Here is a 21,515-nt window from a genome sequence, read left to right on the forward strand (position 1 = left end):
AAATACTGATAACTAACAACTTAGTGTTAACTAAAGATCTATAGTCTGAACTTCAAATATTCCTACCTGCTGCTAACTAGTGCATTTTTTAACCGCTACACATAGTAGACCAGAGCTATAACATAGAGAGGTAAAAGAGTTTGAAAGATTGCAGATAATTTGTTCACAATGTTTTCAGTTAAGCGAACTGTATGGGCGGGAGATATCATCTAAAACAGCAGGTTCCCTAAAAGTTGTTTATCATAGCCTGTATGGCAAGCATACAAACTAGATCTCAGCAATGTCAGCATGAGGCACCATTTCAGGCTATATAGATGGGAAGCACTCAATCTCAAGCTAAGACTATTAACATTCAATTACATGCGCAGATAAATATGATAGAATAAAAAATATCTTGCAATGAATACTCACATGAATTATGAGAACTGGGCAATTAACATGAGGAATTTTGTCGATATCTGCTCAATAACTCAAAGCAGTGTTAGACAAGAGTAAGGAATTCACGTTCCTCTAAATCAGCAATATTTGATTAAAAATGTTCATGCATAGAAATCAGATACCTTGTATATGTCAAACCAGTAAGTACGCTTTACTGGATACATGACCCTTAAGCCAGGAGAGTATGGGACTATGCAGAACAACAGCTCTCAATTGAGGCAATCTAACTGCAAGATCCAAAGAAGGGCCACTGCCAACAGATTGACCGTTAAAGAATTACATCCTCAGGCTTTGTGCCATAGCTTTCTTCTAGACACTTATAAGCAAGCCTCAATATCTGCATATGTATTCTGCTCACTCGGCTGCAGTTCAAGAAAATTATGTCATTAGACCACCAAAAACACTAATGCATGACAACACATTTTTACAACAATAACAAGCATTTCTGATCTTACAAACCTTCCCCGATGACTGGCCGTACCCGGAATAATCGTAGCTACACAAAAATTGTAGAAAGGGTTAGTAAGAACAGCAGTTATAAACCTCAAACTTCATGAAGAGCACAAGTGAGATAGATTATTCTGTTTACAATGCTTCCTGTACAGATAGATACAACTCCAGAAACTTTTCTCCACAAAAAGGTAGTCAATGAATTTGACCAATTTCACCAAGTGATAACCAGAAAAGGGGATGATGATTGGAGTACGAACATAATTGTCGAAGCACGCATCAATAGAGCTACATAAGTAAAAGTGACAGTGATTACGGATGCAACCGAAATAATATCAATTCTTTGTCCATGAAATCAAACAATTGATCGGCGACGAACTCACAGAATCATATTAAATGATCACAAACTTCCACACCTTTCAATTAAGCCTTTGATGCTAATGAATCGTAGATTAAGAAAACAGAGTATCGCAAAGTGATTAAAGGGGAAAAACTGAAGTTAGAAAACTCAAGAAACCAAAAGCGACAGAAAAAATGTGTTAAAAAAAAAACATGAGTAGAAAACTGGGGTTACAAAGCAAGGCGTTAATTGACAAAAGAGAAAGAAAGAGTACCCCATGAGATTGACGCGCAAGTGGATGCTGAGCTGAATGAAGAGGTCGTACATCTGGCCTAGATCGGCAGCATTACCGTGAGAGTAGGGAGAGTAGAGGTGGCCATGGGATGCCTGATGTACAATGCCACTATCTCGGTGCCACGGCGCGTGGGCAACTTGAGAATTTCAACGTTCTCGCGTGAGGAGGAAAGGGGCTCAGAAGCAGAAGCCCAGTGACTTCGTCAGTCACCACCTTATAGGACGGTGGATTCGGCGGGAAGAAGGCGAACTTGGCCGCCATAGACGATGTTACCCCTCCATCACTCTCCCTCCCTTTCTCTCTGCCCTTCTTCAATCTGAATTCCCCAACTGGAATAACTAACTCAGAACTTCACTGCTTCAGTTCTCTCTCTTCTCAGAAGATGAAACCTTCAGCAACAGGAAACTGAGAAAGAGAAAGCTTGTTTAGAGGGAATGAAGTGTGCAGGGTTTAAAAAGATAAATTGTAACTTCCCTAATAACTGACATCAATCCGATATTCTGAGAACTTAAATAAATAATGTGCTTGGGTAACAAAAGTGTGATTCTGGCTCTCGAGCTTCTTGGCTATCCAGATCAGGTGCTTGAAATGTACGTAATAGAGATGACTTTAGGGCGTGATGGTGAAAGAAAGGTTATTGGAGAGAGAGACTTTTACATTACATGAGTGAGGCAATGAGGAGCGGCGTGTAAGGACCAGTGCGTTCACAATGATGCTCCCTCTCCTGTTTGCGTAACACCCACCCCAACCCTTCATCCTCCTTTTTCTTCCTTTCTCTTTTATACCATTCTTCATCATTCTGTTTCTGTTAATCACCGTCTTCTTCCTCTAAATTTCCCTTTTTCTTCCTCCACTATTCCCTTTTGATTTCTTTTTATTTTAAAATGAACTTCTAATCTTATTTTTAGCATCAAACTAAATGATGATACAGTCTAATTTCCAATACTCATATTAAAATCAAACCTGTCCAGTTCAAATCAAATTGTATATTATCATCCCATTGTTTGCTCCATACTTTGTTCCACCATTTCTAGCCCACATTCAAATGCCCTACCACTGATTCAGTAACACGTGCATGGAACTCTAAGGCTTTTTATGATCCAGTTGGGTTCTCAGTCCTCAACAGTTTTACTTTAATGCTCAAGGTACATTTTCATCTCCCGCTCTTATATATTTATTCCTTCTTCCCCTGAAAGTATCTATCGATACTATTGATTCTGTTCCATGTGTACCAACATTATTTGTTTCTTGTTAAAACATAAACTTTTTCAAGCAAGTTGGTAACAATTTAGTAGATAATATAATAATATGGCAACGATCAGTTTATGGATATCAATGATGTCATTGGCAAAATAATAAAAAAATCAAAACAGCATTAATGTACTGGAACGTGAATATGAGAAACAAAACTTTTAATAATTCAGACTTTCAAGTTCAAAAATAAAAAAAAAAAAATTGACCATCTAGTTCATGCCCGGCATAGCAATGTCCGTCCAGAACTGCAAATAACCAATCTATTGTGGAGCCATTACACGCAGCACACTGCCGCGTGGGAAGCTTATCATTTATTAAGTAGTGTATATGGCTCCAATTATTAATAATTTATCTGTCAACAATTAAGTTGTACCATCAAACTTTAAGGACTGGCCAACCACATATCCCTCCCCTTACTTTCACATGGGTTTTCGACACACATGACAAGGGAAAAGGTTAAAAGATAAACGTACCTCACTAATCACACTTATTAATCAAATCAACCTTTAACGTATCCTGACTGAAAAATAAATTCATATGATTTGTTGGATCTGTTATATTATATACTAATATAGACACGATTCCATAATTACGGCAAGTGAGTGAGAATCAAATAACGCTCAGTTGCAGATGAGAGAAAGCCCACCAATACACAAGTAAGGGGAAAAGAAAAATCTGAATATCATGACAGCTGAATGGGAGAATTTGGGACAAATATATTGATATGTCCTTTTCTTCAGGCGCACAAGGATGTTGTGAGATAGTTGTATGCTTCTCTGCTTAAAAGAAGGCATAGTCATGATCCATAATCTTGGAAAGGAACACTAAATATTATCAACTATCTGATCCATGGCCCGCAGGATGAATGCCTGATGCATATACTTGCGAATTTGTATCCTTTGAATTTCTTCAACTTGTTTTTGGGTCCTGTTATAGAGATAAATACAAGATGTAAACTTCACAATTTAAGGAGCTGCTCATGTGTGTAGTTGTTTTTTGAAGTTATAACCGTAATACATATATATATATATATACACACACACACGCACGCACGCACATCTCTCTCTCTCTCTCTCTCTACACACACAAACCCCCCAATTCAAGAGGATCCAAAGAGAGATAAATATAATCATACTTGTTACACCCATCAGTGAAAATCAATGCCGCAAACCAAATCTTGCCATGAAATAAAAGGAAAATTATAAAGCTTCATTCATCCCGGAATCCTGGAGAAGAAGCTTATGGTACGTTAGAAGCATACATAGCATAAGCGTCAACTGGTCAACGTCACTCATATCCATCTACTTCTAAACATACACATGCAATCTGTTGGACCCCTTGGGGGAGCCCTCTTTTTCTCCCACAAAAAGACAGAGAGAAAGAAAGAGAAAGAAAGTAAAGAACAGCATGCATGTAAATATAGCGACTCATCTTCAGTCACAATCTGTGGACCCAAAATTTCTGGAATCAAGCCCACAAGACAAGCACTGTTCTTATTTGTGGAAAAGGACCATATAACAACTATTTTTAGCCAGAGAATAACAAAGATTGAAGACAACGACAGAATTGAGGGATGTCCGTTTCCCTGTGGGTCCTGTGTATTAACTACGAAGCAAATGAAAAAGAAGCAAAGGGCGGGTTACACTGACCTTATACCTATCTCTTCTAATTGTTGTGATGGATGATGAGATATGTCTCTTGTCTGCAGAATTTCTTCTTCAATAATGCCTGACATCGCTTACTTTTACAGTTTGGCTGGGCTTCTATCACAAGAAAGTCTCGGTTTCAATGTTCAAACTTAATACAGAGAAATTCAACTACGAGATTTATGGAAAGAGATGTTATTATCAGCCCCACGGTGAGCCGTCTTCAGATTAGCCTTTGTTGAAGCCTATCAAGTGATTAGCAGCAAGCTGAAAAGAAGGCAGTTTTAATTGTGGCAAGTGCAGTAGCCAAGTCCTTTTTCCCTGGCATATTACTGACTGATAGATTTCTTCATATCACCAAAAAATCTAAATCCAAGGAGTAATCAGATAATTTTAAAAAAGGGGGGTCGGTTCAGATAAGGAATAAGCATATCCAAATTGACAATGTCAACAAGAAAGCTGGTCACCATTATCAAGAATGATCGGTGCCCCTGAATTTAAAATGGAAGCCTGCACAAATTTGACAGGCAACAAATACTTAAATGAGCGTTTGGTATCCAATAAAATTACCAGTTGTAGCCCATTATATGACTAAGACTGCTGCTCTTACTCCGCTAGATGCACAATCCAAGAATATAAATGTCCTTTCACAAACACTTGGATTTAGACATCATTGAAATCGTGGGTTGGCACTTGACAGAACATAGAGGCTGAAGTGGTCAAGTGTATTATTCAGCCTTTTGTACCTTTTATACTATTCTGAAAATATAGATTAATTACAAGGCAAATTCTTAGAAATGAAGTTACAAAGCAGTCTAAAGACAACTAACTCTCCCATCTTCAGTTTGGAACTAGAGGATAATCCTAAGAGAATCTTTTAACACTTCCTCTTGGTAACACCTATTCTGAAATAATCATAGGCTTCACAGAAGACATGTAGACACAAGCATATAATGCAAATAACAGCAATTTCTCACCCTCATAGCCCTAATATTAACTAATCGCCATCCACAATCCCAATATTCTTATCCATTCCCCATCAATGAGTCTTGTAACAGACTTTAGTTTATTTGGCTTCAAAGACTTCAGCAGATTTTGTCAAACTAATGCTAGAGTACCTATTTTTTAATGGCATAAGGGTACGAATAATCAAGATACTCAAATATTACTTTCAAGCTAATGGACAAAATAATTAATAGAACTTAGATACCAAGGAGCTGCTTCCCTTGGCATTATAACATTTAATTTCAGTTGTGATATACATGTAACCATTAGGCAAAAAGCTGAAATAACTTGCCGCTGCTCTTTCTGATCATAATCTACATATCAAGATCAACATATATAACAAAATCTATAGCAAGTTGCACTAGTCACAAGCTATAAATATTAAATAGTGCATCTCATTTCTCAAATTTCATAAGACACATGGGAAATCATGTCAAATCCCTCTTCAGATTTTTCTGATTTTTCAAAATTTTTTCCAGCGGTAACCATGGACAGACTACAGACCTATCCTAATGCACAGAATAAACTAACTATTTTTGCACTCAAAACCCTATTTCATCCTTAAGTTTGTCTCTGAATAAAAGCCCTAAAGCACTGTTCAGGGTACTCATTCCCCAAGCGATCTCATTTTAACAGCCTTCAAATGCTTCCAATGTTAAACTTAAACCTTATTAACCACTAGTTGGATGTAATGTCACTGTCCCAGGGCAGTTGCTCTTTAATTTGAAAATAAGCAGGAATTATGAGATGTAATGAACATCTAGTAGCAGAGGTTTACTAAGAAGGAAAAGGGAACGCAAGAGTAAAGAACAACACCCATAAAAGTCCAGCAACAAGAGTACTGTCAGAGAAAAAAGCTATCTGGTTTGAAGCGGTTGCTAAACTATGCAAACATCAATGCATACCGCACTGTAAGGCCGAATAGTCTGTCGCATTCTGCATGTTAAAAGTTCTTGAGAAATACAGAACTGTATCAGATTATTAGATTGCTGAAAGCAGCTCAATGCAAAAAACTAGGAGAAACAAAGAAAAGAAATAACTCAGTGTCGTTCATCTTCCAGGACTTCCTGTTTATAACTAACAGGACTAGAACATCAAAACTTATACAAGTATCAAGTAACCAGCAAAATAGAAACCTTGGCATACTGTCCTAAAAGTTCCATCACCAAATCCTCATTCCCTTCAAAGAGTAAACAGTTTTTCCCAAAGGAAAATAGATAAATAACCAGCAACTTCAGTGCATCCCCATTGCCCCCAAATAAACCCTAGCTCACCTAATGCAGCCCCTAATGTTGTCGGCGCATCCGCTTTCTTAGTTTCTGGTATTTGTGCTTGTTCATCTTCTTTTTCCTCTTCTTCTTCACACTGTCTGCCCACATTGTCCGTGAATCATCCATCTCCGCATCCACGCTCTCAGTCGAACAACACCCAGTTGAAGAAACGGGATTTACAGGAAACCCAAATGGGAAGCTTGGAAAAATAACAGTGGACAAGGCGGGGTGCTCTTTTCCTGGATTTAGAGTGGCGGGTTGGTGAAATTCTGGATTGATCCCAACCAATGGGGAAGGACGAGAAGCAAGGGGCTCCAAGAAAGTTGGTGCATACGAATTGTGAAGCTGAAATGCAGAGACGATTCTGGTGACCGAAGATCTAGTGAGCAGCTTCGGGAGCGCCGAAGCCATTGAGTTGAATCGGAGTTGATGAGCTAGGGCGTTGCTTCCCTACGCGGAATGACGAATTGGGAATTGAGCCCGATGGAATGCCCGAATCGGTGAGCAAGCCTTGTGTTTGTTTGTTTGTACAAAACTATTTAGTTGGGTATAATAAATTATAAAAATAATTAATTAAATAATAAATTTTAATTATAATTTATTATGTTATAATGTGATGTGTTTGAATATTATTTTTTTAAAATTAATTTTAATATAATTAAAATTTTTTAAATAATTTAATTAAAATTAATTTTTAATTATATAAATTACTGTGTAATTTAATTTTTAAATATTAAATATTAATTTTTTAAAGATATAAAATTTAAATTTTATTAAGAAAAAAAAAGAATAGAGTCTGGTTTTATTTTTATTAAATTATGTATTTTTTTGTAATTTTTGCTTGGATCTATCTTTGTAAGTTTTTTTAAGATTTTTGGCAAGCGTTCCTCATACGCTTGGATTCTCAGCTTTGCAAAAAAATTAATTTTTCTAAAAAATTAGGGTGTGTTTAGATTTCAATTAGAAAAAATTAATTATTAAAACGTAATGATATTTGAACAAATTTTTAAAAATTGATTTTGATAAATTGAATATGTTTGGATGATTTTTTGAGAATCAATTTTGAATATACAAATAAATGATATAAAGAAAAGGAGCCAAATAAAGTTTTACAAATAAAAGAAATTTCAACTTTTTTAAAATGAAGTTTTTCAAAAGTTTTGTAAAATGAGGGTGTTTGAATAAATTTTTACAAAATTATAATTTTAATTTCAGAATTAATTCTGAATGAGGATCCAAATAGGCCCTTGATTTTTTGAAAAAGTCATCGTTTGAATAATTTCATGCAAAATTGATTTTTCCTCCTGATAAAATCGATTAATGTGCTATCCAAACACACTGTAACTCTATTCCAGCCGAGGATTAAGGATTGTTTGGCGCTGCCCCGATAAGCGAATGCCGAAGCTGACACCCGTGGGATTTTGAAGGGGGAAAAGAAAGAATGTTTTATGCTAACTTTTTTATTATTATTTTGTAATAATTAATAATATTTATATTTTATCCTTTAAATTACGGGCACAAAAATATTCTTCCTGCTTAAAATATTTTATTATTTTATCTTTTATTCTGTATGCTAAATGAATATCAAGATTATTTCACAAAAGATTATACTGTGCAACATATCATGATAATGATAAGGTGATGTACAAAATACGATTCCGTGAAAATCTGCCGAAATAATATGTCATAATGTGCGTAACGAAGAAATGCGAGAGCCGAGCAATAACACATGGGGACCCACACGTTGCAGGGAAATTCAAAAACTGAGCTGGAATTACTAATTAGAGTATATTACAGCCAAATATTGGAAAAGATTAAAACACACTGCCCCCATGCAGGATCGAACTACAGACCTTCAGTTTACAAGACTGACGCTCTACCACTGAGCTATAGGGGCATTGATTGCGCCCTGGATGTCGCAGAATATTACTATTTTGTATTTAGGAATTGCCTAATGCAAGGCAGTCCAACGTGATAGCCGGGCAAATGCCCTCCTAAAATAAAAAAAATTGCATGAATGTATATGGTAAAATTTACATTCTGCCTCCACTCATCTTTATTTTTTAAACCCACTAAAATATAGGCCAAATCAAATCACTGTTAAAACCTTATATTAAATAAATTGTCCCCACTAATCTAAGGTCACAGGTCTGGCACTTCGCTAATGTAATGGCATGTGATAATTGATAAGGACGTGCAGAAGTGTGATGTAGTTCAAGGTTTGAGAAGGACTTAAGTCTGGGCATACAGGCACGATGCACTTACTTTTCCTCTGCTTTCACACGGATCTTTGCGTAAGAAGAAGGGAAATGTTCGTACATGTCCAACAAAATGGTTCAAGGAACATGATACATGGGGTGATCCGTAAGCTTTATGCTCGGCAGGAAGGATGTCTCTAACGTATTGGGGTCGGAGCCAGAAAAAAGTGCATGGGGGCAAGCTGTAGTTTCCTGGGTACAATAATTGAATATATGCCTGTATTGTACTCCCTCCAATAAACTTTATTAATCACTTTTTTAAAAATTAAAATAATTCACTTTATAAATTATTAAATTGAATAAAAACATAATATTATATAATTTATTTACATTTTAAAAGTTATGCTCATAATTTTATTAAATTTTTTTTATATTTTTATTATAATAAAATTAATAAAAGTAATTTTTAAATAAAACCGAACAGAGTATTGGCCAAAACATCCACACACTTTGGTTATAGTATGGATGAAATGCCTCTTCGTTTAAGCATTATCGCGTCCTGTAAATTTGAAGAAATCCCATTGAATTGCGTGGGGACAAACAAACGCTATATATACATATTTATATCATCATCACCATCATCAATATATCTCCCATGCTTCCGGTTAGGCCGATGAACAGTGCAAAGCGCCAACACCACTCATGTTTTCCTGTTTATCTGAACAATAACGGCGGCTCTGTCAGTTTAGTGGCCTCTCTTCTTTTGAGATTCAATTTCAAATTCATCCTCTTCTTAAATCTCTCTCTCATTCTCCTTTACTTTTATATATACGTGTATTTTTTTTTAATTAATATTGACTTCTGGAAGAATAAATTTTTTGAATATACATGCTAAACAGGTGGAAATGCAGAGGAAAATTGACGACCTTCTCCTTCCTTTGTACTTATTTTCTCTCATTTTGCGCTTCTTCTATGATCTTTCTCCACTGTTTCTGATGATAAATATATACCTATTTGGTCGCAAGCTGTCTTTTCCTTTATGGGTTTGATTAGAAGCGCCAAACTTTAGGTTATGGGATACCAAGACTCAAAAGCTTTTCTCCCATCAATATTCCATTATTTTGTGCTTGTTCTTTCTTATGATTCCCACGCTAGCATATGAAGTTGTAAAAGTTTTCTGTTTTCTTTATGAAATATATTTTTATGATTCATTTAGGCAACGCTTGAGCATCAATTATTTCTTTGTATCTAAGAAGTGTTTTTTATGTCTGTCTATTGTGTTTCCATCATGAAGCATGTTCTGGTTATTACAATCTTATTAGCACTCATTCAATGCTTAATTTATATTCATCTTTTTATGATCCCTGCATCACACGAGATGCACAGTAAAATCTTATTTATATGCCTCCAAGTTCTCATAAAGTACACACTTGTAGCTAGCTCGCAACCTCAAATAATACAAGTGAAACAAATAGTATAGTATAAGTAGGGGGACCAAGGATTTAGATTTGATGTAATGCATTTGGATTCAATAGTATTTGGATTTGAATCAAATTTTTTATTTTAATATATAAAAGCTTATACATTTATATTTGATCTAAATTCAAATCCATATTTTATTATATTTATTCATAATTTTAAATTCTTTTCTATAATCTAGTAATTATTTGAAATTTTAGCATTTTAACTATCGTTGTTTCGGTGTCCTACCTCTTTAAAATTGAGTTAATATATAATTTAAATTTTGAGCTATAGGTTTATGAGCAATTTAAACCTTATATCTGTAATTGATACATTTTGAATCATGAATAATCAAACTTAATTAGGGCATCATCACTGTTATTATTAATTTAAAATGAACTCCTTGTTACTTTAAGTACCAAAAAAAAAAATATTCCTCTCTAGAAACCAATTCTGCCAAGATGACCTAGCTTAGTCAATGACCCCTCATCGTTGTGCTCTCCTCCATCATCGAGCAGTCAAGCTCCAAACCCCTCCTTCATCTTCTCTGTATTGCCCCATCGTAGCACATAAAGACTTTCTCCACTCTCAATCATCGACTCGTCACTCAGCTCTCCTTTAGACTTTCTTGCAAGTGCTTACCTTTAATCCCTCATGCTTGTTCTTGTTGTCCTCGTCTAGTAGCTCAGCTTTCCACACACTATATTAAAGATCTCTTCGTGGTTCTCGAGCTTAAAGCTGACAACTATGAAGTCTGCATTCTTGCATAGCTCTGATGATGTTAGCAGCTCTTGAGGTTCTCCAATGAAGAACTTCGCTTGATCTGTGATGTCAACGTTGCTCAGGAGAGTTTTGGTGGGATTAATGTGGTCGAGGTTCCCAACATTGCGGATGACTTAACCCTGAGTTTGGTGAGTTGCGACCATTATGGCTAACTTGGCGTACACGATCCATTTGGAGGGCATGCATCAGAGTCAGAGGAACACCAAGTGTTGATCTTAAAGCAAAGCTGCTTCTTGGACAACGGTGGTTGTGTCAAGAGAGAGGGGACGAAAATTAGAGAGATGCAAAGAGAGGGGAGGAAATATCATAGAAAGATGCAAAGAAAGGGAGAGCAAGGAGGAAATTTTGTCACGCAAGGTTCATACATGGATCTCACTAATTAAAATTACTGTCATTTAGTTCAAATTAATAGTAGGAGCCAAATTGTTTTAAGTTTAATTATTCAAAATTTAAAATATATTAATTATGGGTATATAATTCAAATTATCCTTGGATCTATAATTTAAAATTCAAATTTCATATTAACCTTTTAAAATTTTTTATACTACTCAAATAAAAGATTTTAAATCAATGTTTTTAGAATTGGACTGGATATTGAATCAAAATGCCAGCGATTTATAGTTTGTATGATCTAACCCAGGTTCATGGTCCAACTAGGCTGGACTAATGGTCGAACCGATAACATAATAATTAAATTAAAAAATTATATATGTATTTAATGATCTAAATATAAAAAATAAATATAAAATTACTGCTTAATTTAAAAATAAAATAAAATATTTTAAGTTTATCATAACTTAACAAATCATATGATGCAACATAATATTAAATGATTAAAAAAGTTGATCATTTCTAAAAAAGAAAAGAAAAGGCTATTTTTTTAGCAATTCAATTTTAAAAACAGATCTAGTTCTCGGTTCCCATTTGACTGCCATCAAAAGCAACCTAATCTGGCTTAACTTTTCAAGCAATTTTTTTGACTTGATTGAGTTGTTAGTTTGATCAGTCAACAATCTAATTGTTTGGTTCGATTCATTTTTTAATCATTGTTTTAAATACATTAATTTTAAATTTAAATTCATTATTTCAAATGTTAAGTTAAAGAATTTTGAGATAATAAACTTTTAGTCCCTAAATATATCGTTTATCAATTTAATCTCTCAAATTTAATTTTTATTAATTTAATTTATTAAATTTATTTCAATTATCAATTTAATCTTTATTATTTAAAAAGGAAGTTATATCGTTAAAATTTGTTGACATAGATAATAAAATATTGATAATAATTATGCAAATTAATGAAAAGAAGCAGGGCGGATCCAGAAACAATTGTGTGGGGCTAAAATGCAAAATTACATAATAGTTGGGGACAAATTAATTTTAGCATTTTTTTACAAATAGAAATAAAGTTTTTTTTTTTGTGACATGAGAGGTGCTCGGCCCACGATCAATCCCTAAAAAACAGTATAATTATTTATATATTAAAAAAACTTAGAAATTTTTAAAAGAAAAAAATAAAATATAATGTAAGGGATTATATTAATAAAGATTAAATTAAATTTACTTTCATTTAATTATATGCATATTAAATCATCAACATACTTTGCACATTGAATTTTTTTAAGAATCAATTTTCTTTTTAGAACTTAAATAATTTACGCGATAATTTAAAAAATATAAAAAACTAAATTAATAAAAATAAAATTTGAATGATTAAATTAATAATTGAGACAAATATAGGAACTAAATATTTCATTATCTCAAGAATTTCATATGGCTATTCTAAAAACATTGAAGGACAAAACTAGTACTCTCTCAATTTAAAAATGTGAGACATTTTTAATCGAATCTTATTCCCCAATAAAGTAATTACCTACTTTCAAACTAATCATATCTTTTTATATTTATTTCTATTAAATACCCTATAATAAATATAAAGTTACTATCAATAGGGATAATTTTAGAAAAAACAAATGATTATATCTTGAAAGATTAAAAATGCCTTACATTTTTGAACATCTAACTCTTCAAAAAATATCTTATATTTTTGAACGGAAGGAGTATATGTGTATTTTGAAATAATAATTATCAATAACTATTAAATATATAATAAAATTTATATTATCAATAAATAATAATATATAATAAAATTTATAACAATTTATATATTCATCCTTCAAACTAGGATAACATATATAGGTAAATGTGTTTAGTTAGGTATTTATCAGACAAATTTACTTCATAAAAAATTCACTAAAACATGCAATAAAAAATAGCTAAAACATTTTTATACTAAATAAATACTTTTCCTTGGAGATATTTTCAATTCGATTTGTAAAAGACTCCTTTGCTCGATGTTACTCTTACTAAATATTAGATTAAAAAAAAAGATAAAAATAATATTCTATTTAAAATAATGATATTTTTTTTTATTATATTTATAAATAACCCTTAACGCGTCCTCACTTCCCTCGGTGCTACTCGCAAACCGGAGCACGAGGGCTTCTCGTTCTCCGCATGAACTCTCAAACTCTCGCCCCTCAATCTGCATTTTACGAAGAGTGCTGCACTTATTGACTCTTCCTTCTATCTTCCTGACACGTAAGTACTCTCTTCCATCTATTGTATACCTATGCATTGAGAATCAGAATCAGTCATGGTTTAGAGGTTGTCGGAGGGAATGTGACTAAATTGAACAACGTAATCCCACGGTTCTTCTTTACCATTATTATGGATTGATCGCACTTGGATTATCTATCACAAAGATTTGACTCAGTAACTCGTAAGTTGCATTACCCCTTAAAAAAAAAACAAAAACAAAATTGGTCCAAAAGAAGCACAATTCCAAAGCCCAGTGGCTGCCGTTTCTCACAGCTACCGTGGGTACTGGCCGATGACCAGCCCGAGGCCTGATGAAAGAAAGGCCCTGGAATTCGGCTTTTTATTGAATACTGAGTCTCTTGACTGAGAATGAAGAACCCCCCCTTTAAGTAACAGAAGTATTTGCTTGATGCTATTTATGTCTGTATAATATATAGATGATGCTTGTAGCCCTAGACTCCTAACCTCTTTCAAACTCGACATATCATGCTCAAACTCACATGTAAGTGATTGGATGAACATATTTGGACTAGACGTTAGTGATGCTGCAAAGTAGAAGAATGTCAATAGCTGTTAAAATAGGCTTCGCTCTCTAAATTCGTTATATATTTTAAATATTTTAATTGTCCAAATTCATTGGCCAATTCTCATGTATGGTTTTGTTGAGTTCACGTAGCAAATCTTATTACTTGTGCTTTAATGTAGTTGTCACGTGCTGTGCTTCACCCTTTATATGTCATGTCGAATCCCTCAAGGAGTTTCGGTGCATCTGATAAACATCAAAGAGTAGGACCTGATTATTTTGGTTACTATGCTCATGAAGTAGTAAACTTGTTGTCACGAGATGATAATGATTTGCAATCTTCTAAAAAAACATCCAAGCCTCCTCAAAATTCATCAGGACAGGACAGTGGAAAGAGTACAGAGGAACATAGAGTTTCTTCTGGGTCATTAAATAGTGATGATTCAGACTTCAAAAAGGAAAGATTGACATCACTACTCAGGCAAAGTGTCACTGATCTTTCATCTGAAGTCAACGAGGTATATCAAGCATGCTGAACTAGTTCTTGTTGTAACTAAGGTTAGGAGCCATAGTGTAACTGCAAAATTTGGAAGATTGAGGTTTGACTTTTATACATTTCAACAATCTTAACGATATAAATTGCCTCATGTTTGTCGTTTCTCCAGTCTATAACTTATGTGTTGAGGGAGCTATTCTGTACAAGTTTCAAACTTGCCAATCACATTATCTTGAATGAGAATTAGCTATAGGCATTTTTGTAAAGAAATGAGTATAGTTGCTGTAGAATCTTTTTTTTTTTTTTGGCGTAAGTTGGCTAGAACAGAAACAATCACAGACCTGTTTGGAGTTAGTGGAATGGATTGGTTGTACTTAATGTTATGCATGGAATGTGACATCTACACATGTAGATGAAAATGCTATCTGAAGTTCAGGACAGTTCTTGTATTAATGTCTCAGGGAGTTGATGATGTGCAATATTTGTTACTTTTGTTTTAATTTTCTCATATTTCTTATTCAATCACTGCTTTTTATCTTCAGAAGAATACCCTGTATTAGTGTATAAAGCACTTATTAGAACTTCCTTCATTCAGATTCAAAAATCTTACTAATATAAAACAAATTTTGCAATGCTCTCCATTAGTTGATAATTGATATCATTGATTATTTGGTTTTGTTCTATATGTTTGAAGTGTGTGTTTGGGGAGGGTTTTGATTATTGAGGATTTTAATACTATGCATTGTGTCTAGCGTATCCCATCCATATCCAAAATTTTATTTTGGGATAATTACATACAAGTCTCACAAAATACATTAATTCTTTTAAAGTCCATTGATAACTGAACTAAGGAAAATTACAACACATTGTGTTGTCAATAGCCTTAACTCAGTTGTCAATAGACTAATTGTATTGTGTGGGACCTTAAAGTAATTCTCCCTTTTATTTTTCCTCTTTTCAACATTACATGGAAGACAAGAGTTCATCTAATGTCAACCTTTAGGTTTTAATATCGTTATTAGGGGAAGCCAAATGAAGCAAGTAGACCATGTGTATTTTTTTCATGTGCCTTTGTATCTAGTAAACCTATTAACATAATATAGCTCTGTAACAGTCTTCACAAAAATCTGGAATAGAATATTTGGAGCAGGTGAGGAATATATTTTCTGTTTTCCACATAAACAAGGGAAGACCAACTGTTTTTACTGGTGCGATTTCGGAATTGAAAGGTGAAATGGGAAAAGTTATGTCTTTGGGTGTTTATTGAAGCAAAAGAAGAGTATTTCAAGATTTGACGTTTGCGATTATTTTCTCCGAGGCACTGTCATGGTTTCAGTTGGGTGCTTTGTATTTGCTCTTTCTGGAGGAATCTTGTTACAAGGTTCTCAGTGTGATAAGAAAGCTCTTGTTCAACGTTGCTTTTCTCATTTTTTTGTCTACAAACCATTCTTTTTCTTGAAGTTGAAGTTGAACAACTTTCCTTCACTTTTTTTTTTTATTAATTTTATTGAAGTCTTCTTTTACCTTCTAAATTTATAAAATCTTTCATATGAAACAAATTCATGAACATAAAGCATATACCCTGACATTATTCTTCTTCTTCACCTTCTCCTTCTCATCCTCTCTCTCTCTCACTCCGGCCTTCCAAAGTGTTTTAGTCTTTGCTGTTTATTTTTCACTCCCAATGCTTATACTCTAAACTCTGGCAGAAGTATATCATCTTAATATCATTTTCAGTTTGGGTTCCATCAGAACTTTTGTTTGTCTGGACAAGAAAAGCTAGTGACTGTCTAGTCTTGAAATGACAGATGCTCGAGCCAGTTTTAGCTATGCGAAGGTTGCAATCCAGGCTAAAAGGTGAGAAGCATTCGTCTGGTCATGCTGTTGCTGTACCTGATGATGATGCAGTGCAAATCCCTTCTAAAAAACGGAAGGTGTCAATGTCATCCCTTGAAATACACTTTCATATCAGACTTTCTATTACTTGTCTTGTGTTTGATTCTAATTATGAACAGGGTGATGACAATCAATTAGGTCCAAACACAAGTCCAGAAGAGAAGAATGAAGAGGTGAGACTAGAAACCGATTTCTACTGTATCTTTGCTGTGAAAGGTATGTTGTGGGTGTGGCGATGGTATGAAAAAGGAAGGACATTTCGTAAGTGAAGGATTCCAGCATTCTGCTTTTGTAAATTTTCAGTATCTTACATCTTTTTGGTGAAAAAGTACATTTTTAACAAAAGAAAGAAAGTGGCTTACAAGATAGATGAGGTGCCCCCCCCCCCCCCCAAAAAAAAATTACAGAAAATCAATAAACTACGGAAAGTCAATTGCATTAGTTATACACATACACATGCCAAGGTGATTTCCCTTAACAATCCATTAGCATAGCCTGAGGCAAAGCCAAAGGTAATCTCCTCCTTAAGTAAATTGTTGGGATGAACTTCTCAAAATTCTGAGACTTGGTTCGAAAACTATGATGCATATCAGTGGAGAATCTATTACTGTATCATAGGCATATGGAAGGAAGTACTGGCAGATTGAAGCCAAAATTTTGGTTCTATGAGTGATGCATGTGGTGATATAGAATGTGCTGAAATATGTGCTTCAAAAAAACTGTCAACAAGCTGATGTATATGCTTTATCTTATTCTCATTTTAGGTGAATGTTGATCTTCATTTTCTGTTGGAGAATGACCGAGTGCAGGTTGAGGAAATAGTGAAGAAACATGCTGACCAATTGTCAGGACGGGTAATTATCTGAATTTTTGTGTTCAAGGGCAGGATCATCATCTTCAATGCCTTTTCATGTTTTGTGGCATTCATACAAGGAATAAGTGATATCAAAACTTAAATTTATATAATCATGTATTGCTGTTTATATTGGTATCTAATATTTTCCTTCAGCTAGGGTATATGGAACAGCAACTGGAGCTGCTTCTTGATGCTGTAACATCGACATGCAGGTATATTGTGAATTTTTCAATAATAATAATAAAAAAGGGCGTGGTTTGAACTTGTGATGCTTTCAAGTGGTTTAAGGAAGGAAAAGGCAATTGTTTCTTCATTAGTTTTTGCTAGAATGCATGAAAAGAGTATCCTGGCTTCATATTTCTGGCAGCTGTTTCAATTTTTTGTTACTTGTTATTTGGCATTATGTTTGAAAAGGATGATTGTTGATAACCACTTCATTGGTAATTTGATGTCATAATTTCTTTCACTTAACTTACAGGCCCATGACTCTTGATGAGAAACAGCAGCTCCAGAAACTAATTCAGAAGCTACCACCTAGAAATCTTGACCGTGTTGTGGAAATAATCAGTCAAAGCAAGCCAGTAGAACAGCCTTGTGACCAATTACTTGTTGATCTGGAAAAAGAGGTAGTGTGATATAACTGGGATTTGGTTTTGGAACCTTATTCAAACTGCTTCATTCTTATAATGATGAGTTTATGCAGGATAATATTACACTATGGAGACTGCATTATTATGTTAAAGCTGTTGAGAGAGCCAGAACACTTTCATGCAGCCAAAGGCTTGATTAGTTTTTTTTTTTTTTTTTTTTACCAACCAAAGGCTTGATTAGTTAAATGCTGTAAAAGTTTGAACTGTAGCTCCAGTCAATCAGGATTTTTAAGTAGCAGACCCGCATCTTACTATGGGTAGATTGTCAGTCTAGGATTTTTTCCCCCTGTTAATTCGGTAGCGATGGGAAGAAACTTTTCGATGACAAATGATGATAATCCACTAAGTCCCTTAGCTTTAGAAAGGCCTATACAAGGTTTGGAAGTATATTTTGCAACTTTTGATGGATGTACCTATTTTCTACTGCGTAGTATCCGCTAGTTTGTAAATTCTATGATGAATATGAAGCAAAAGCAAATATTCTCGGAGATCTTATTTTTTGAAAAACAAAAAAAAAAAAAAAAAACATTGTACCCTTAACTTAGCCCTTCCCTAAAAGAAAGGGAGATGTACATACCCACACACGCACACAGCATATGTCAATGTTGGGTTCAAATTCAAGACCTTTTCCAAGTGGAAGAGGCGGCGATGCTACTGCAACAACTAACTATTGACTTAACACCTAAATTTTCTCAGAGGTCTCAAATGTTAGTAATTTTTTATCCACATTTTTATCTTCTCTTATTATTTTAGAAATACTCTTTTCATCTTAAACTATAAAATAATTTAAAATAAAATTACGTATAATAAAACAAAAATAACTATTTTATAAGGTTAACTTTTTAAAACAAAACCATGGACTTTTAAAAATGTCCTTATTTTTTAATTATTATATTATAATATTATTTTAATTTTTTTGAAAGGCAATATCTTTTTTGTCAAATTGTCTTATATAGTGCGACAACAAAATTTCTCTGAAATTATTTTATAAAATTATCTTATAATTTAAAATGGATGAAGTATTTTATAAAATTAACACTTTAGACAACATAAACTGAATCTTCCTATGGTTACCTGCCTAATGTGATAGTAATTAATTACGATTTTCATTAATTAGCTTTAAAATAATTTCTCTGTGGAATACAAAATGTTTATGCTCAAGTTTTGCACTTGATTCATTCCCTTTTTAAAAAGGGCACTCATGTCTACCATTTTTATTCCCAACTTGCTCGATAAAACAAGGAAAGTAATCCTCTCCCATGACATTCACACGAACTTAGAACAGCGACCAATACCATCAGACCCCATTTCTATCCGTAGACGTTTTGCTTGTTGGATTCCGGATTTGCTGTCCAAAAGGGTTTTGCCCTAACTGTTGTTGAGCTATCTTTTTAGGCTCAGTTTGCCAAGCAGAAGGTACAATAAAATGCCAGTCTTATACCTGCAAATCATAATTCCTTTTGGACTTTTGGTAAATTTCAGTTCAAAATTTAGAAAATGTAGTTTTGCAAATTTTAATCCAAACACGTGAGCAATCCCACAGATGCAGAGCTTCACATTCATTCAGTCATGTATGGGTTTGAAATTCCTGTAAGCAATGACTGCATAGAAGGGATCTAGCCCAGACATTAGTCCTAAAAGCTTCATGATCCAACCCACAGGGGAATTGCTCTCCTTGGCATCGTCCTTAGAAGGAAACTTACGAACAACCTCAGGCTCTGTGAAACCTTCGACGCTTTGGAAGTACTGTACCACAAGTTGTACCCTACTGTACGCAGTGCCTTCCCTCCACGCGCTTATGGCTTTCTCATAGAACATTCTGTTACTAAAACTCACTATGAACAATCCTCCTGGCTTGAGTATTCGAAACACCTCCGCGAAAACCTGTTCTGATCTGTGTTAGTGATGTTCTGTCTAAGCAAAACACAGATAAAGACCTAGAGAATGCAAGGTTTTAATATTATTATATTAGTACTAACCTGCTCAGGTTGTTGCAGATACTGCACACTAACAGTGCACAACACTGCATCGAAACAACAACTGTCGAATCCAAACTTGTTATCCTCGTTCAGATCCCTCACAACAAAGTAGTCCAGTCTGGGATTCCTGGCCAGCTCTTGAGCATTCAACCCATGCCCCACCACTCTTGTGTAATTGACATCATTGGGAAGATGGCTAACCCAAGAGCTCATGAGGTCAAGAATCTGCATCTCAGGCCTCAACCTCTGCCTGTAAAGACTGGTGAGTGTAGAAATGAAGCCATCGTCGACATGGGTCACCAATCGTGGGTATAAGTAGAAGTCTCTGTCTGGGTATGTGTTCAGTTTGGTTCTGCCTTCTGGGGTGAGAACAAGGCGTTTGATTTTGCCGACTGAGGATTGTTGAGGGTTGAGATGATGGCTCTCGTTTGAAGTGCTTGCCATTGTGAATGAAGTTCGCTGGGTTTTGAACAGAGATGAAGAGATGGGTTGCAGATTGGTATGAAACTTTGTATAGATGGTTGGAGCCATGGATTGGAGCTTCAGATGGAGAGAACTAGAGCTTCGAATGATTTTGTTTTCACTGGATAAAATTACAGGCTAATTTTATGAATTGTAATAGATAATCTTCCAGTGGCTGTCGTAGGAGAACCGAGAACCAGAACTACTTTCATATCTTTTGGGCCTTAATACCCTAATTATCATCAAGTGTTTGTATTTGGTTCTATTGATTTTTGGGGTCTCAACATATGTTATCTCTCACTTAATTAAATGCATTAAATTTAAAAAATGATTACTAGTAAATCAAGCAATATTGAATCTATAATTACAAAAAATTAAACATACAAGTAAAAAATTTTACGATGAGCTGATCTCCCAAACTTTTGGTAAACAAAAATATCTGATCCTAACTCCTAAGCCAAGAGCACTTCTGCTTACAGCTGTTCGGCTAAAAGTTTTCCTTGCGTTATTTTAATTTCCATTAATGAGCTAGATTAAGCCAGTGGAATAGGAAGGCAACCAAACGAGCCCTTAGCGAAGGCGCTCGTAGGCGGGCCTCTATCCCTGCGTTTGAGGCTCAACCGACGGACCAGGCCCCACTTAGACTTTCTTCCACCGCCGATCTCCGTTTCACCCGTTATCGACCGCCGGCAACCTTGGTAGCGATACCGGCTCCACCCGTCCCTGCCTCGTCTTGATGTCGCTCAGCTCCATTTGCAGCGGGTGCTTCAGCACTCCGAACAAACCGTTATGATGCTTCCAGCTTCCGCTGCTCCGGCGCCGATGTTCACCATCCGACGATGACTGGAGGTAGGAAATCGACCCTCTATGGCGACCGGAATTTAGTTTCCCAATGGACTCCGACCTCACGA

General features: G+C 34.8%; 3 protein-coding genes, 1 non-coding gene and 1 pseudogene across 4 annotated transcripts; 1 reads left to right on the top strand and 4 right to left on the bottom strand.

Moving 5' to 3' along the window:
• Window positions 1-560: 560 nt before the first annotated feature.
• On the bottom strand, window positions 561-1,790 carry LOC129300240 (uncharacterized; annotated as a pseudogene).
• Window positions 1,791-6,714: 4,924 nt separating this feature from the next.
• LOC129300238 (uncharacterized) lies at window positions 6,715-7,110 on the bottom strand. The gene has a single exon (XM_054938783.1). It carries the CDS (start codon window positions 7,108-7,110, stop codon window positions 6,715-6,717), a length of 396 nt encoding a protein of 131 aa, XP_054794758.1.
• A 1,414-nt stretch (window positions 7,111-8,524) lies between these two features.
• Window positions 8,525-8,596, bottom strand: TRNAT-UGU (transfer RNA threonine (anticodon UGU)). The gene has a single exon. It is a non-coding gene; the product is annotated as a tRNA-Thr (tRNA).
• Window positions 8,597-13,614: 5,018 nt separating this feature from the next.
• LOC129300241 (uncharacterized) lies at window positions 13,615-18,651 on the top strand. Its single transcript, XM_054938786.1, has 8 exons — window positions 13,615-13,742; window positions 14,448-14,783; window positions 16,570-16,695; window positions 16,777-16,830; window positions 17,422-17,511; window positions 17,667-17,725; window positions 17,992-18,139; window positions 18,217-18,651. Exons 2-8 carry the CDS (start codon window positions 14,481-14,483, stop codon window positions 18,301-18,303), a joined length of 867 nt encoding a protein of 288 aa, XP_054794761.1. The 5' UTR covers window positions 13,615-13,742; window positions 14,448-14,480; the 3' UTR covers window positions 18,304-18,651.
• A 563-nt stretch (window positions 18,652-19,214) lies between these two features.
• LOC129300239 (uncharacterized) lies at window positions 19,215-20,828 on the bottom strand. The gene is made up of 2 exons (XM_054938785.1): window positions 20,143-20,828; window positions 19,215-20,047 (listed from the first exon to the last, which is right to left on the bottom strand). Exons 1-2 carry the CDS (start codon window positions 20,671-20,673, stop codon window positions 19,727-19,729), a joined length of 852 nt encoding a protein of 283 aa, XP_054794760.1. The 5' UTR covers window positions 20,674-20,828; the 3' UTR covers window positions 19,215-19,726.
• Window positions 20,829-21,515: the final 687 nt, after the last annotated feature.

Source organism: Prosopis cineraria, unplaced genomic scaffold, assembly GCF_029017545.1.
Source record: "Prosopis cineraria cultivar Desert tree isolate PC_DT_omini unplaced genomic scaffold, ASM2901754v1 PC1495, whole genome shotgun sequence".
Classification (NCBI taxonomy): Eukaryota; Viridiplantae; Streptophyta; class Magnoliopsida; order Fabales; family Fabaceae; genus Prosopis; species Prosopis cineraria.